The sequence below is a fragment of the Oreochromis aureus genome, linkage group 17, assembly GCF_013358895.1.
Source record: "Oreochromis aureus strain Israel breed Guangdong linkage group 17, ZZ_aureus, whole genome shotgun sequence".
In the NCBI taxonomy this organism is placed as follows: Eukaryota; Metazoa; Chordata; class Actinopteri; order Cichliformes; family Cichlidae; genus Oreochromis; species Oreochromis aureus.
The window spans coordinates 33,838,209-33,852,971 of record NC_052958.1 but is presented as its reverse complement, the minus strand read 5'-3'; the positions used below and the strand labels follow the sequence as shown (position 1 = coordinate 33,852,971).

Sequence of the window (14,763 nt, the reverse complement as noted above, 5' to 3'; positions counted from 1 at the left end):
ACCACAGGCCATTAGCCTCCCATCCAAAAACAAAAAGTAAAGTCTTTAAACACTTGAGCTTCAGTGAGCTTCTGTTTCCACCACACTAACACATACACTATGTAAAGTACTGTGGCTTGTTGGAGGTTGTTGAAGTAACTCTCTTTTTCGGTGTGAAATCTGAACACACCGTGTTGTTCTCAGACATGCCCAGATTAGTGTTGTTGTTCCCGACATCTAGCTTTAGATATACTGAACCCAGCCTCAGTACTCATGAAGCTCCCTAAGTTTTGGAATCAACGTTTTCAGACATTTACTCTCAGGGTTTTTCCTACCATGCTTTCTCCTTCTAGTCAAATTTCCCCTGATATGTTTCAATACAGCACTTTGTGAACAACCAGCCTTTCTGGAATTAACTTGTGTGGCTTACCCCACCCGTCATTTGGACAAGTTTCAAGTTAACGGTCTTTGTCCATGATTGTGGTCACATGTACTGAACTAAACTGAGTGACACTCGGTATTTACGTTGCATGAATAGCTATTTATGCGAACCCCAAATTAAATGATTTGAGACACTTGATTACTGATTTTCAGGAATCTGGTATTTTGGCCATGTTGATATATATAATGAATGGAGAACTGATGATAGTTTACATTTTTTAATTAAAAGAAACGTATTACTTTTTTTAAAATTGACAATATTCAAATTTTTGAGATGGACTAATTTGTGCAGAGGAACATTTCTCAGTTTTTTTCAGGTATCTCTATTATGTATTATAAGCATGTTTTGCAACATTGTGGCATCACTAATTTGAAGTGAGAAACAAAAATTTTGAAATAGACAGCTTATGGCTAGCAGTTAAAAATCTTTGAAATAATATAACGTGCATTAAGGAGAGGACAGAATAGTACAGAATAATTTATTTCATTGTTAATGAGCTGCTGCATTCACAATTTCCAGAACAGACTCAAATTCAACTGCAGTTATTTTAATAATTACAGGAACACTAATAAAACCTTACATTACATTTGTCTGTGTAAAATATAACTACATTAGCTGCAATGCACCGTAACTATCAAACAGCATTACAGTTTCTATTAGGGTTAAAGTGATAATATGTGAACTTGAACAAGATGGGAAAAAAAGTTTCTAAAATGCACTGCGTGACTGAACATATAATTTAGAGAAATTTTCTCTCGTGTCATGAGCTACTTAATGAGAACGAGATGAATTCAGGGCTCAGTAATTATTTCTAATTTTCACTTTGAGGATGCTCAGCAGACATCTTGTCCACTCTTCTGCCATCGATGGCCTTGATCAAACCTTGTACAAAGGTTCTGAGTCTGCTGCTGAAGCAGACAACAAAAAAGCCACTAAAAGCTATTTTCTGAGGCAATGTGCGAGAAACAGAAGGTTAGCACGGCGGCTGACGTGCAGCAAAATGTGACACACTGAAAATGAGTGACCTTGGGTGTGTTTTATGCTCAGGGAAGTTTGCATGTGCCTGCCTGCATGTGTGTGTGCGTGCGTGCATATGTGTATGTGCTGAAAAAACTGACTTTTCTCACAGTTTGCCCAGTCAGTGTGGCTGTGCTGCTACTTACTGCAGATTGAATCGGCTTCATCTGAACCGTCTGCGCACTCTACTTCTCCATCACAGCGCCACCTAGCAGGAAGACACTGTCCATTCTTACAGGTGAAATCTGTGGCTGCGCACGTCGTCTTTGCTGTGTAGAGAACAGAAACATTCAACATTATCATATGGCTTCAAGAAAGCATTGCGTCTGCCTATACTCTGATAGTCATCAACACACTGAATAATTTAATCAGATTAGGAATCAATCCATCCATTTTCTTAATTCAGGGTTGCAGGCGAGAGACAGGCTACACTCTGGACAGGTTACCAGTATAACACAGGGCTAAGAGGGAGACAACCATTCACACCTACCACCAAGTCTGAATAAGCAGTTAACCAAACAATCAAGTCGTTGGACTGTGGGAGGAAGACCGAATATCTGCTGAGAACAGGCAAACTCTACACAGAAAGTCCCAGTCACCCAGCAGATCCAAAACCACTATTAGACAATATAATTGATATTTACTTGGACATAGTCGCTTAAGCACAGCAAACAATATCTGATTAAAGCTAAAAAAAAAAGAAAAAAACAATACTTTAGGAAAGATGTGATGTAAAACTACGCACCAAGAAAACATGTCAAATGTTTTCAAATCCACTTAACAAGTCAACAAGGTAATTAAAATTGAACTTTAGTCGAGAGCAATTCTGAGCACCAACTTGAAACCAATTTTCCAGTCCAATTTTAATTTAACCTACAGCAGGCAATGTTTCTACTTAGGCAGTCAGAGCATCAATGGTGTGTTCAAGTGCAACTTGTATCAGAACACGAGAGGGAATGAGGGTCGTTTGATTAGGTACCCTTTGTTTGTGCGTCTTCTTTGAGGCAGACTTAGTGGGTCAGGAAAATGAGTCTGGTGATCCAATGTGAGATGGGTTTTTATTCTTTCAAATTCAAATAAATAACCGTGTTACAGGTTGAGTGAATGAGAAAAGCACTGGCAGCTTAACCAGGCCTCTTTCTGTAAGGATGTGTTGGATAGACTACATGTGCTGTGGGGGTCAGAGGTTTTTCTCCATTTTTAACCACCACATGATCCACCTTCCAGGCTAACGCTGGCTCTGTGTAGCAGTGATAGCTTACGGAGTCCAAAGGTTTTGTGCAGTCACTTTCTCCAAGCAAAATGGAAAATTGAAGCACTTGGGTCTGTCACGGGAACAGGTAAAAAAAAAAAAACTCTCCCTGACAGTGAGAGCCAGTGAACAAGAGAAAGCACTCGCCTGGCATGTTAGCGATGCCTTGGCTCACCATGATGAAATATATTGGGGGGAGGAGGTGGAGGGGGTTGACAAATGGCAAGAAACTGTGCGAGTGTGAACAGCACTGTGTGTTTGGTGGTGTGTAGGTCAGCGTGAATTTATTCTGACAAGTGCATTTTTTCATATGCACCAGATACCTGATCTGCAGGGAACACAGGTTAGATAATAATACTGTGTGGACATACAGTAGTCTAAATAAATCCTAGCTGACTAAAGGAAACTAGCAAAAGTTTAAAAATGGGGGGTTAAATATGGTAGAGCAAAAAACAAACACCAATAGTTTAGTTTAACGTTAATGGAAAGAGATCAAAAGCAGATCAGGATTTTGTCAAAATTCTGAACACAACTGAAGACACAATTTAGTTGTTTGGACACCATATTATTAGGAGAAAGGGTTTGGTGTTTGTGTTTGTAGTCTATGGTATCCTATGGTATCAACGAAAGCAGAGTAACAACTTAAAGCCCAAGGGAAAGCTATAATAAAGAAGCACACCCTTGGGAAAAGAGCATTATGTCAGCAGTGGGAACTAATGCATTCTAAATGTGGACGCACAATTACTGAAATGAAATGATAATGTATGGCAAATTGAAGAAAAGCCAGACACAACCATTTGCTCACACGCTCACCTGTACAGATTTCATTCTAAGTAGAGAAAAAAGGGAGTCTAGAGACATGTGGTGGAATAGATTGAAGAAGGTGTAGGCCTAGAATAAATGAAAAAGAGCATATCTCTTGGGATTCCAGACTAGTCAGAGCCAGAGACAAAAGTAAATAGAAAGAGAAAGAGAAGAGAGGACAGACTATAGGGGCAGAGAAAGAAAAGACAAGAGGGATACAGGCTGTTGAGGTGGGGTCTTGCACAATGGCATTACTCTTCACAACAGACCACATAAATCCTTTTCCTCCACCAGCATGTTAACGTAAATACCACCTCTTCCACTTTACCCTCCTTGTTTTTGTCTTTCCCTCCATCTCCACCTACAGCCTGATAGAACACAAGCCACAGTGTACACACCAGGATATTCCTTCACCTTTACAATACATCTCTGCTAACAGCACAACATAGTCATTTTCAACATAAGACTGCTTAATTCGGATAAAGATACAGATTGGTTCAGGTGAAAGACTTACAAGCAGGAGTTAAAGTGGGATTTGACAGATGACGAAACCCTTAGATTGGGTGTAGCAGTGCGGCACGTTAAAAGAATAACTTATAAGTAAATTCGTTTTTATTTGGCTGCAATGCTACTCTGATATTCATTGATCTTTGGGTTTAGCAGACTGAATTCATCAAGACATAAGTAGATGTTTCACAAGCTGCATCCCCGTGTCCTGATCCTTAAACACGAGAAGTAGAAAAGGTAGAATTCAAGGAGTGAGCTTCATCACTTTAAATTTAAACTGATGCCTTGATGCAACTTCAAACTGGCCATGAACACCGTGTCTGCTCTGTACCAACATAGTCGATCATTCGAAGTTTAAACTAACAAGTTTAGCTAGCACTAAACTCTACCAAACTGACAGTATTTTCATGGAAAGCTTGAATAAGACAAAATTAGTTTTAATGTACTTTAATTTTAGCTTTGTAGGTTTTCACATGAACATTACGCTATTTCAATAACGCAATGAAATATATATATTTCATTGCGCTATTTCATTACGCTATCAAAAAAATATATATCGTAACTAGACAATACCATTCATCATGACTGAATTAACTTAAGTCATTTAAGGTTCTGAATAAACTTTCACACACACGGGTCTACGGCAGAACAGTCTGGACAGAAAGCTTCCATGTAACGAAATAAAAATTCAAATAAAACTCAGTTTTCAGCAACGGGCTCAGAAACTGATGTTAAGAATAAAAAAATATCACTACACATCAAAAACAATTTTGAATTTCACTCTTTCCATTACACACAGTAGAACTCCTTTAGTTAATGACTATGTAAGGAGTTTAATAGCTGTAAAAGTATGTATATATTATTTTAGAACCTAAAATTATTAAAAATTATTTATTTTAAAACTAGGAAAACATCTACACATCTTCCCAAGAGTTGCTGATACACGCACAAACTGCTGCTTACATTTACATTCTGATGCTCCAAGACCTGTCATATACAGATACCATCCATATGGAACAGCCTAAACCTGCCTTATGATAAGGTTATTTTGAGAGAGTGAATAATGTGGAGTGGAAAGACTTCTACAGACATATTATGCAAATATACCCATACATACCTACCATCAAACCCTCATCCTAGATGTCAAAAATCTGATCTTAGTTTACTGTCAAAAACAAAACACACCAATAACTCACAGATAATAGGATTTAATTAAAAAACTGTAAATACATCAAGGATGTTCTACGTTGTATCAACATACAGCTTTTGGGAACAACTTTATAATTCTCTGAGATCCCTGACAAATGTATGGTGTGAAGTAAAAACTTATTAACATTGAACGGTCACACTTGAATGATCAGTATTAGGAGGCCTTACATTAATACTGTTAGAGCCCAACCAATACAGGATTTTGAAATTGCTGAGCAGTAAAGAATACTCCAACAACCCTTTCCCTTGTTTTTTTTGGTTCCCACATTTAAGAGAGCAATGGTGAATAAATGAGCAATTACCACACCAAAGTAAGGTGGTTAGGGCAGTGATTATATAAAGAAAGTAGAGTTTCTTCATTATGACAGTAGACTAGTAAATGAATGCCAATTAATTGAGACATATTTTAGAAAACACATGTATGTTTCTTAAGACCTCTCGGGCTCACCATTTCCTTTTTTTGTGAAAAAAAAAAAAAGGTGTCTCTGATATTTATGCACCGATTTTACTGGGCTGGCCTCATCCACATTTAACCTGGGTACATGTGTCCCATAAACTTAAATTACTTGGACGCCCCAATGTACATGGTACCAAAAAAAACTGCTCAAAGATGCAGCTATTGCACACACTATGGCATTCAACTAACGCCACACTCCGGAGACCTACATGATCAATGAGTGACTAAGCTGACCTATCGACGTTCATACAGTCTAGCCTTCTGTCCATACAAAGCACAAACACTGGATTCCTCTCCATATACTCCTCACAACATGGTTTGAGACACTACCTTTTCTCAGGGCAAACTATAAAGGTCAGCTCCTGCCTTGAAGTAATTCAAATAACAGACTCCATTACACACACACAAACACAAAGAGGGACAGCAGAATGTAAATTAAACATCCAGCAGCTACAACAGAGGCATAGCTGTGTCGCCTCTAATAAGGACCTGTTGACTCTGGCCCTGAAATGTTGATTTGCAATGGCAACAATGGCATGAAACAGACAACAGCGCTGTGATGAGATAACTTTCCATCCTTTAATTAGAGGTAGTGACAGCTTTGAATCGGGTTTCAAGCACCCTCAATAAACTAGCTTTGGACTTCTACACCATTTGGTAGTCCTTAAAGTTAAAGCTTCAGTCTTTAAAAATGTGAAGCAATTTCCACATGTTACTATGAACTACAGTTCTTCCAACGTATTACAAACATCGGTTCTGTTGACTTCCCTACACATTACACATGGACAAAGCAAGCAACTGCATTATTTCCAGTGGACATCTATATCATCACTGTTGATGAGGTTAAAATCCTGCAGGTTATTTTAAAGGATGATACGAAGAACTGGCTTCATTGTTTAGAGTCGGATATGTCCAACCTTTTCTTTTTACCCTGATGCCTATGGTTATTTCATAAAGTTGGGATAATAATGTGTTTGAAAGTAGCAACCATCTGGATTGGCCCTGCGAGTTGCAGTAAATTAACTGATATTACTGACTCATTAGGTATCTCCAGTACCAGGGTCAATATCGGTATAGCAATGCACTCATGGAGGGACCTTTCTTTGGTTTTAGGGCTCAGCATCAACCTAACATGGGTTTCTACTGGCTTAGCTACACTTTTCATTTCCTCCAGGGCTGTTTGTGTGGAGTGCACAGTATTTCATCACTCATTAAGCAGCTCATTCAGAGAACCGTCGTTGGGAAAATTTTCCATTACATAGAAAGAAGTTCCTGCAGGTAATCTCTTTTAATCTCTTTTTTATGCATAAAGTCACACAACACAGTCTTTGCCCTGTACTTTGTGCCTGAGCTTTCTTTAAATCCTACTTTTATTTAGCTGGACCTGATATTTAAGCTAGCGCTTAATTATGTGACCAAATAAATAAATAAATGACAGTTTGATGCTGCGGACAAATATGGTTTAAAATATCCCAGTAAGAATTTACCAAACCCACTCAGTCTGTTCTTCTACCGAGGAAGGCCAGACTAAATACCAGGGCAACCATGTTGCATCATCAGTCATTCTATTACAGAGACTCAGATCAAACTGTGTGCAGATAATTTGCATGTTACACAAAATCCCATTTGAATAACTAAACCAACAAGAAACGTGTGACAGACGTAGACACAGAACTTCACCACTAAGTGTTTGAAGCAGCTTCTGCAGTCATCGCAGCAGTGTAAAAGATACAAATCCTGGGAAACGCCGAACAAAGAACGGCTGTGTAAACTGATGATTAGCCTATGAAAATTAGCTCTCCTCCCCCTCAACCTGTTAGTTGGAGTTAATTTCTTGCTCACTGTATTTACTTGGCACATTATTCACTTTCTTAACTTAAAATTCTACAATAGGAAAGTTTCTGCCCGCCCCCGTTCCCCCCCTTTTTTTTTTTTTAAATCCCTGGCTGTCCCAGATGTAATCTTAAAGCACAACCTATGTACTACGCTGTGGAGTACAAACCCCCTTGTAAAAGGACCAAAGGGAGGAAAAAAAAAAATTAGAGACAAAAGGAGCAAGAGGAGCGAGATGAAGTGTGGGAGAAAGAGGAGAGGAAATGGATGGTCCTCCACATTGTTGTGATCGGCTAAAGAGCTAAAGAACGGAGCGTGTCAGGAGAGGGAGAGAGGCTGTAAATCAGTGAGCGGAGGTGAAAACCACAAACGTAAGGGAGCGCACATTACTCAAAGAAATCTATGTGAGTGTGTAAGCAAGAAACAAAGACGGCAATGGATTAAAGCAGAATAATGTTGGTCTTTTGAGGAGATTAAAGGCCAATCAAGCTTCCCTAAATTGCAGACAGAGATGTAGCGGAGAAAGTACCGGGATAAAACGGGAACCATTTTAAAATTATCCTATTTATTAAAAACTAAAAAGGAAACAACACCTTTAATATAATTGCAAAATACAAGTATTGAAAAAGTATATCAGTGCTAAACCACATTAACTCTAGTTTCAAACAGCAGCCACAATTGGAGGCAATCATCACCGTTATCAAAAATGCTGCGAGTGTAACATTCTAAAGCCTAAAGTCAAGGCCAATAATCTAAGAAAGTGCGCTTGCATGTGTGCATGTGTGTGTGTACATGGCCATGAGACTGATGCACGCACTACAAAGGCCAGAGATGTGAAGAGAACTCATGGACAGGCAACTCAGACAGCTGGCCAGATCAAATACGCCATATATTATGCTCCTCTCACCACATCAAATACCACCTACCAGTTCAAAGAAGCTTGTTACAATTTTTATGATCTCCCTCTCTGGACACAGGAGAGTCGGGCCTATAGGGCAAGACGTTGGCTATGGATTTCTTTTTTTTGAGAGGGGAGGGGGTACAAAAACAAGAGAATAAATAATGCAGAACACCAGAGGTGAGAAGAGTTGGGCAGGGTACCTGGGTGACACTTGCACCGTGTGGTATTAAGAAAGCCTCTGAAGTTGAGCGTGGTGAAGATGAAAGAGACAGCAGCAGCAGCGGACGGTTGGGGAGCATTTCCCAGTGACCTGAGGTGCATGCATGCGCCTTTATGTTCATCTTCCAGCAACATATGCAACACCTAGCTGCTTCTCCATAAAACAGGTTTATATATGTAGGGGAAAATATTTTAAAAATGAAATGAAAAAAGAAAGAGGCACACCTAACTACCCAGACCTCTTGACAGATGGTTTCTATTTTACCCTGCACAACTTTTCTGATATTTACGGTAAGGTTATTTTAACCTGGGCTGCCTTTTCCTTTGTCTTTACGGTAGTCCAAGTAAGTAAACAGGACACAGCTGTTTGCATTGTAACTTTACATATCAAATGTAGCTGACAGGCAAAAACAAGAAGAGGAGAAACTCAAACTAAACCATTTTCAAAAGCTCAATTTTTAATTTCACTTTTTAGATTTTATTATTTAAATGGCTAACAAACATTGTTGAATTACTGCTGAATTGTACTTTATTTGTTTTATTTGATAGCCAGATGTTGACTATATACAGACACTGATACCAATTCCGGACATATTGCATATTGTGTGAGGTTTTTTTTTTTTTTTGTTACTGGACATCAAATTTTAGTTGAATACCTCTGCTGCTGCCTGTAATGTAGCCTAGAAATGACACTTATAAATATATATTAGTGTCACAGGCATCATATAGGATCTGTTCAAGGACCAATTCCAAAATAGGAAGCAATAATGCCAGGAAAGCTAAGGCGCATTATAGAAGAAACGCCAGTGCAGTTTCCCCTCATATTCAACTGCTTCCTGGAGGTTAATCTCTCATCGGTGTTTGCCTGCATGAGCGTGTGTGCCCATGAATCTGTTTATACCTCTGCTTAAGGCTGTACCTGTGTACTTATTTTAAGAAAAAAGCTTGGACCGCATTCTCTGCGTTCAAAGCTTCCAGAGAAATATGAAGAGTCTTTTATAAGAATCATTTTGCTGTGACGGGGATTAGCATTAAGAGGAGCTCATGAAGAGAGGCTGTGGTGCGGAATAATGACGCAACTTTTACTATTTAGTTTTAAGGCAGTGTGAAAGCAGCATTACCTAAGTGTGAACAAATGCACAAAGCATCGCCACAGGAAACACACTCTCACACACGCACACACTTCAAGTATCCTCATTGTCTTGTAGCTGTCTCTTTGCTTACATTGGCAAGCACAATTAAAGGTGCGCCCTTGGTGTCGAGCATGTTTGCCTAACATCTTCACCAAATATTAATGCTATTAAATTACTACTAAAGTCCGGTTTATGTCTTTCCAACCGTTTGACAAGGAGTGAAAATGTCCCATTTAAACAGGTCTTCAAACTCAAGAAACCAATTATAAGAATTCTCTTACTGACTGGTTTTATGCGTCGACTTTATTTGATCTAACAGAGCAATCCTTCCTCTTTGTGCGCACAACACAAGCCTGTGTCACCCATCTGGAAAAAAGCAGCAACTTTATCACATTTTCTCCCGTCTCCCTGCTACTTGACCTTGGCTAACGCTAATATATGCCTGAGCCAATAAGTTTGTTAGCACCCAAGGTCAAAGTTGACCTTAAAAGAAATTTAAATAAACCAGAAAACTGTACAACAAATGTTTAATTTTTTTTTCAATACAATGCACTACAGCATCACAGTGATGCTTTAAAGTTTGGCAAAAATCACACACTACAGGACACACTATGGCTTATAAAAGGCAGCCCATTCTGCTCCAATCATATGGGTAAAAATAATAAAATACATCCTTTTAATATGGAAGGCCTCAAGGTCATAGGTCAAAGGTCAGGGTCACTTGAATTAGGAAAAAGCTTTACTTTCCATTGGATCATCTCCAAACTTTAAAGCAATATATTAGTCACTGGGGCAACATAACATTGAGCTCTTTGTAACATTTTGTGTTTCGATAAATATCTGAGGACGCAAAAAGATTAATATACTACACTTGATCTGAAACTTCTTTTACTCTGATATTATCCAGTATTGTTGTGCCTACAATGGTAGACGTCAGACATACTTTTACAGCATTACAGCTTTAATTCCCCAGCTTTGACAATTACCAATCATCTGGTCTGTATTTTCTCCATCTGGCTAAAGAGAAGGACAAAAAAAAAAAAAAATCTGCGTTTTATGTTAATTTTGTCATTGTGGCTCTGTGTTGTTCCTGGATCCTGGGATTTAACTCCCCGAATGCCAGCGTTTGGGTCGGCTTTATGCCAAAACCTGAGACCTCCCAAATTCTGTCACATCCTAGGTTCCCCCCCGCCCCCTCTTTCCCTTACATAAGTGGGGCGTTACAGCTCTGCAAAGCAGCTTAGAAGTGAAGGGCATGAAGCAAGACAAAAAAAAGAAAATGAGGAAAAGAAAGAATTAAAGACGCAAGATCTGATGGGATGATATTACAGGAAAAGAAAAGTATCGGCCTCCTTTATGCTGTGCTTCTCTACGCACATGATGTCGTGTTTTTCTAACCTTTCCCCCTCCTCTCCAAACCTCACTCTTTTTTTTGGGATGTCATATGTCCAAAAGACTTTTTTGCTTCCTCTTTGAGACGAACAAATCCAAGTGTTTTTGTCGTTGTGCCGGTGAGTGGAACATCTTGTATGAGCGACCTGAGAGCGGTGGCTTTGTGCACCGCGCTGTTTTATGTTTAGAGACTGCTAATTAAGTAGCATCACAAAAGGGGCCACTGTGGGAGCGCACGGTGAGGGAGAAACAAACGAGGCCGCGCTTGTTTTTGTTTACACCACGAAGCCCCGCTAGTCCTTCAAACCATTATGCGGGATGAGAGGCGTGAGCAGCGCATCATACCAGATCTGTCGAGCGCGAGGAAGCAGAAGAGGTCGCGAAAAGTGTGTGTGAGCAGAGGCCTTTAACAGGTGTGAGTAAACATTATGTGTGCGTGTGCGTGTGCGTGCGTGCGCGTGTGTGTGCGCGTGCGTGCGTGCGTGCGTGGGCAGAGAGAGGGTACTCTTTTCCAAGAAGCCAGAAGACTATGAGGTCATATCTTTCTCCTCTAGTACCGCTCATTAGAAGTGACATATGCATAGAGCAACCTCACTGCTCCTGTATTATCAACTACCTCCACACACACACACACACACACACACACACACACACACACACACACACACACCAGGCCATCTGGGTGACATCCAGCTCTCAGACTTGACCTGCATTGATTTATTAAACACAGGCACTGATACAGACCCTGTTACTCGCATACATACTAGCATTCATGCACAGACACACACGCTCACACACACTTCCTCCCTCTTCCATGCACCACCTCGACACGCCAATCTCATCAGAATATCAGGCGCTCAATTGTTGAGACAGTGTCATCGTCTTAACCCCATAAGGCTTTGCATTCATGAAGGATCCATATTGGACATACTCATAATGTAGACATGTGAGACTGAAACTATGAAGATGCAGCTGCAAATACAACTTTTTCCCCCCTCAAAAACTCAAATATTGTATTTTCAAAGAGAACATCTATCCTGCTGTGTTAGTCAAGAAAGAGTTTAAATTAGGCCAGCATCCAGCCGGACTCCAGAGGTCAGAACACATGCGCACATACATGCAAACACACACACACACACACACACACACACGCACACACACACACGCCTACTCACTTGTTCACTCAGACGTATAGTGTAAATCCCCCACTGGGGCCATAAAATTGTTGTGATGCATGGGGGGAGGATGGGATGTACAGTGCTATATGAAACCCTAGTTTGTCAAGCAAACACACACATAGTTACACATGGTACACAATAGTGTTTGCTCTTTATGTGCACTCCTATACTGCTTATATTTGCAGAACCCAACAGGAAGAGCGGTAAACTCTGAACTCAGCTTTTTAAGCCTATAGGTGCCCACTGACATGCTGAATAGTCAAAATATTCATCAGCTCTCTTTATCGATGCATAATTGCTAAATAATTAATAACCTTGATGACTACAGCAATTAAATTTTCAATTGCAAAATAGTGGAAACCGCAAATTTAAAAACCAACCTGCCACGAGTGTGACAGCCACAGTCGAGTGGCAAAATAAAAATTGATAAAAAGCTCTCCTGCAATTACTCTTCGAGCGAGCGACTGACTGACAAGCAGGAACGGGTGAGGTTTCAGCAGCCCGATCCTGAAAAACAAAAAAGAAAAGCCTTGTACCGGCAAACAATGTCCCCGCTGGCTTTATGAATCGACGCTCGCTGTGAGCCTCGTAATTTCCCTCTCGCGGCCCTGCACTTCCAACCATTGCCATTCAAGTCCCAAACCGCTCACATGCCGCGCGCTGCTGGTCGGGCCACATGACAAATTACTGCTGGGCTTATTATCAAAAATCAGCACTCGCCAGAGGGAGTGGCCGGGGAGGAGGAGGGTTACGACGGAGGGGGGATTCCAATAAAGCCTGCTGAGCGTCCACAGACAAAAGGAGAGGGACGAATTCCTCCTCCTCCTGCTGCTGCTGCTGCTGACAAGCAAGAAGAATTCATTTCAATTACAAATGCCTGCTGTTTGGAGGGGAAAGAAACTCATAAAAGGTCAACAGGAATTGCAGCATGTGTGCATCTGTTTGTACAGCAGCATACATTATCTGCATTCTTATCTATTTATGGTTCAGAAAGAAGCTGAAAGAGCAGAACGTCAACCTGCAGAGAGCGATGGAGGAAAGCGATTTTTTTGTTGTCGTGTGCGTCTGTGACACGCTGACCCCGCCTCCATGTTGTGCTGCACTCTCAGCAAAACAAAAACACTGTACACAGCCTCCTATCCTTTGTCTCCCTCGCCACACTTATTCGTTCTGCATTACTTATGCCCTTCTGCTCCACCCTTCCCCTCCTTCCTCCGTCACCCCCCCTTTTTTCTCCCCCGTTTGGCAAACAGCCAGTTGTCTTTTCTCCTTTGTCTGCTCTGCTTGTGATCGCTGATTAGAAAAATAAATGATTTTGTAAAATGCAGATCAGCTGCAGGGATCTCCTGCGGGGACGAGATGTGACAAAACACCGGCATTTGAAATATTTCACAATGAACGATGTCCGTGTGTCTATAACTGTATGTCCACCCGCCTTAATTAATCTCATTAAACTGAAGGAACCCAGAATCGCCACTATAGCTTAGCACAGTTAGCACATTTAAAATGTTCCCAGGTAAGAACCCTCTGCTTACCCTCCCAGGACCTGGCGTCCACATATGTGGACATCACATTTTGGGTGGTCTAGACCACAATACTAAATTTTGCTCTACAAGGGCCTGATATCCACTTATGAGGACATTATACTGACACTGTTCTATCGAAATTTAACACAAATGTCCTCATATGTGGATATCAGGCCCTTGTAGAGCAAAATCAGGTAAAAAGATAATTCTTTGTTTTACATTCATCAGGTCCCAATCAGCCCAAATAGCAAAGAGAAATTAAAAATGCATACCATGAAAGAGTTTGGTCTTAGGAGGTTAAACTACACCATCACCACCCACCCTACCTGCCCGCTGCTGTGGGGGCTGATCTAATGTGGAAGGACCTGAAAACGGAGCCAAGGGAAGATGCAGGAGCCTTTTCTTTGAACAACAACATGCTTTAAAGGGTTACGGACTTTAATTTGAATTCTTTTTTAAATACAAAACTGCACAAAGTTTGTTGCCTTCCAGTTTTAAGGGTCAATTTATAGCCATCATTGCAGTTTGTTCAAGACTCCACGAGCGTCACATCCATCTCTATTTCCTGTCATAGCTACTGCCATTTTCATTTTAAAATTTTTGTTTTTCCCCTTTAATACACATACCTACAACTTGCTTATAGTCAGGAATTTCAAGCTAATGAGACTTGTCCACACAGCAGCCAAAGGAAGCTTGGTCAGTGCCATGACTCGCTAACTTCCTCTTTAGAGCGCAGAGACTGTCTCAAGCAAGTTAAAAAACTTAAAGTAAGCATGTATTCTCCGCTAATCCCTTTAAGGCCTACATGTCCCATCATCATCAGCTGCATGAATGAAACTGTACAATGACTAAGCTCTTTCGTTGGCCCCCTCAAAGCTTCTTGATTTGGGAACATTAGGAGGGGAAGAAAAGAA

General features: G+C 40.5%; 1 protein-coding gene across 3 annotated transcripts in view; it reads right to left on the bottom strand.

Annotated features, from left to right (window-relative positions):
* The window catches only part of lrp8 (low density lipoprotein receptor-related protein 8, apolipoprotein e receptor), a 166,214-nt gene that overhangs the window by 83,321 nt on the left and 68,130 nt on the right, over window positions 1–14,763 (bottom strand). For all 3 annotated transcript variants that reach the window (XM_031760253.2, XM_031760254.2, XM_031760252.2), the window contains exon 3: window positions 1,585–1,707. In XM_031760253.2, coding sequence (XP_031616113.1) covers window positions 1,585–1,707 — 123 coding nt within the window. The remainder of the gene's footprint in view (window positions 1–1,584; window positions 1,708–14,763) is intronic.